The sequence below is a fragment of the Buceros rhinoceros genome, unplaced genomic scaffold (assembly GCF_000710305.1).
Source record: "Buceros rhinoceros silvestris isolate BGI_N320 unplaced genomic scaffold, ASM71030v1 scaffold15110, whole genome shotgun sequence".
Classification (NCBI taxonomy): Eukaryota; Metazoa; Chordata; class Aves; order Bucerotiformes; family Bucerotidae; genus Buceros; species Buceros rhinoceros.
The window spans coordinates 12286-14150 of NW_010391514.1; the positions used below are offsets into that span (position 1 = coordinate 12286).

Genomic DNA, 1865 nt, shown 5'->3' on the forward strand with positions numbered 1-1865 from the left:
TGGAGAAAACATAGGATATTCTTTCTTTTTATTACAAAATCATGTCCACGCAGTGCAAAGACTTAATTTTATACAATTGGACAAAATCCTATCAATAACAATTTAAATATTGACTTCAAACAGGCCCCAATTTGGATTGCAAAAAGACATGTTAATTTATGTGACATTGCTTTCAGTTTATAGAACTTAAGTCTTTGCATGGTTCTCTTACGCAGATTTTAATAATCTTTTCTTCCTGGTATTATTTCCACCAAATGTGGTTTACATTTTGAGGACAAAAATACAGGTCAGAAGAATAATAATTGATTTCTTTTCAGTATTTTAAAAAAATCAAATGCCTGGAAAGACAGCAAATGGAAAAGATACTATTTTGCCTCAGACAGTTCAAGCTTAGACACAGTTCAATCTCAATTTCCACTGACCAAAACAATGTCAATGAGAATTGAGGGCACTCAGTAGGTTCAGGGTCTAAATCAACTGAAATTGTACTCCTAAGACGAATAATGATCTTTAGTAGCGGACCATCATGAAGCTGTACATATATTCATCTACCTTGTACACGGGTCACAGACGTTAACTGGATGATGTACAGCTTGGCCATGTGCACATCTCATGCCCGATTCTCAATTAAGGCCTAAAATCTCTCAATTTATGGCTATTCATGGATTATAATACAACAGCCTGCTTTAGGTATCACAATTATCTGCAGAGCAACAAGACAGTTATGAGACTTCAACCAGGCAAATTCATAGGGTCATCTCTAGCTTCCCCTGGTCAAATACTGGTGAGCAGTAAAGAAGGCCTTACCTGTCACTGTAGGCAGCTGCAGTGGCAGTGGCAGGCTGGGCATACCGGTAGGCAGCATAACCACCCTGAAACACAAACTCACGCTCTAACTCGATTGCTATGGCACCTCAAAGAACATTTTTCAAAATTTAGCAACAACCGAAAGAGTACTGTCATGCTGAAAGGTCGGTGAAGGGGTTAAACACACAGGAAATCGTTAATGGAAATTTGTCCCCAGAAATGGTAAGACTTGTCCCAGAGGTCAGGAGAAAGCAATGATCTGCTCATCTATGGAAGTTTTTTAGAAGACAATACTGTCGTCTTCCACAAGTTTTCAGGTAGCAATTGTCCTTATGAATGAGATAACGTATATTAATAAAGCAATGCTGAACTCAAAGGACAAACTCAGCTAATAATCAATTCTTGTTCATACAAAATAGGCTTTATCATGTCTGGATGATTAAACCTATGAATTTGTTCACTCAACGCTTAACGTTACATAGGTTTCCAATTTATAAATAAAATTATAATGAAGAAGCAAAATTCTCTTCTTCCATGAATTAACATTCAGTTGTACGTAACAGTAATTGCAGATGTTCAATTAAGCAAACAGGACAAACACACACACATTTGAAAGGAATTGTGTGCAGTGATGCATTGATTATCAAACTGTGAAAACAGCAGAGCTTCCTGTTCAATGGACCACGGTGGTATATCAACCATCTCAAAATGATCTCAGCATGCCAATTAACACGCACAGCCCAGTCTCCACAGATAACACCAACACCATTTACGCCCAACCACATCATCCCCTGGGACAGGGGACTTCTGTCTTTCTTTTCTCTCCTTCCCCCACCTTAACAAAGAGTTGAATAAGAAAGTATCACACAGCTTAGAATAAAACTCACTGTTCTGCCAACAAACTGACTGATTTTCTTTCTGGGGTTTGTTTGTTTGTTTGTTTGTTTTTTTTTGAAAACTGCATTCACACAAGCTCTGATGAGTCAGCCTTCGCTCTAACAGTAGTACCTTTCTATTGCAGGAACTTTTGTGGGGTTTCTGACTGGATTTTACAAATA

At 37.9% G+C, this 1865-nt stretch overlaps 1 protein-coding gene across 1 annotated transcript in view; it reads right to left on the reverse strand.

The window, feature by feature from the left end:
• Nucleotides 1–807: 807 nt before the first annotated feature.
• LOC104498685 (RNA binding protein fox-1 homolog 1-like) overlaps nucleotides 808–1865 on the reverse strand; it is a gene marked incomplete at its 3' end in the record, with an annotated part of 99759 nt that continues 98701 nt past the window's right edge. Inside the window, exon 11 of the mRNA XM_010142098.1 lies at nucleotides 808–913. Within this exon, the coding sequence (XP_010140400.1) occupies nucleotides 808–913 (106 nt within the window). The remainder of the gene's footprint in view (nucleotides 914–1865) is intronic.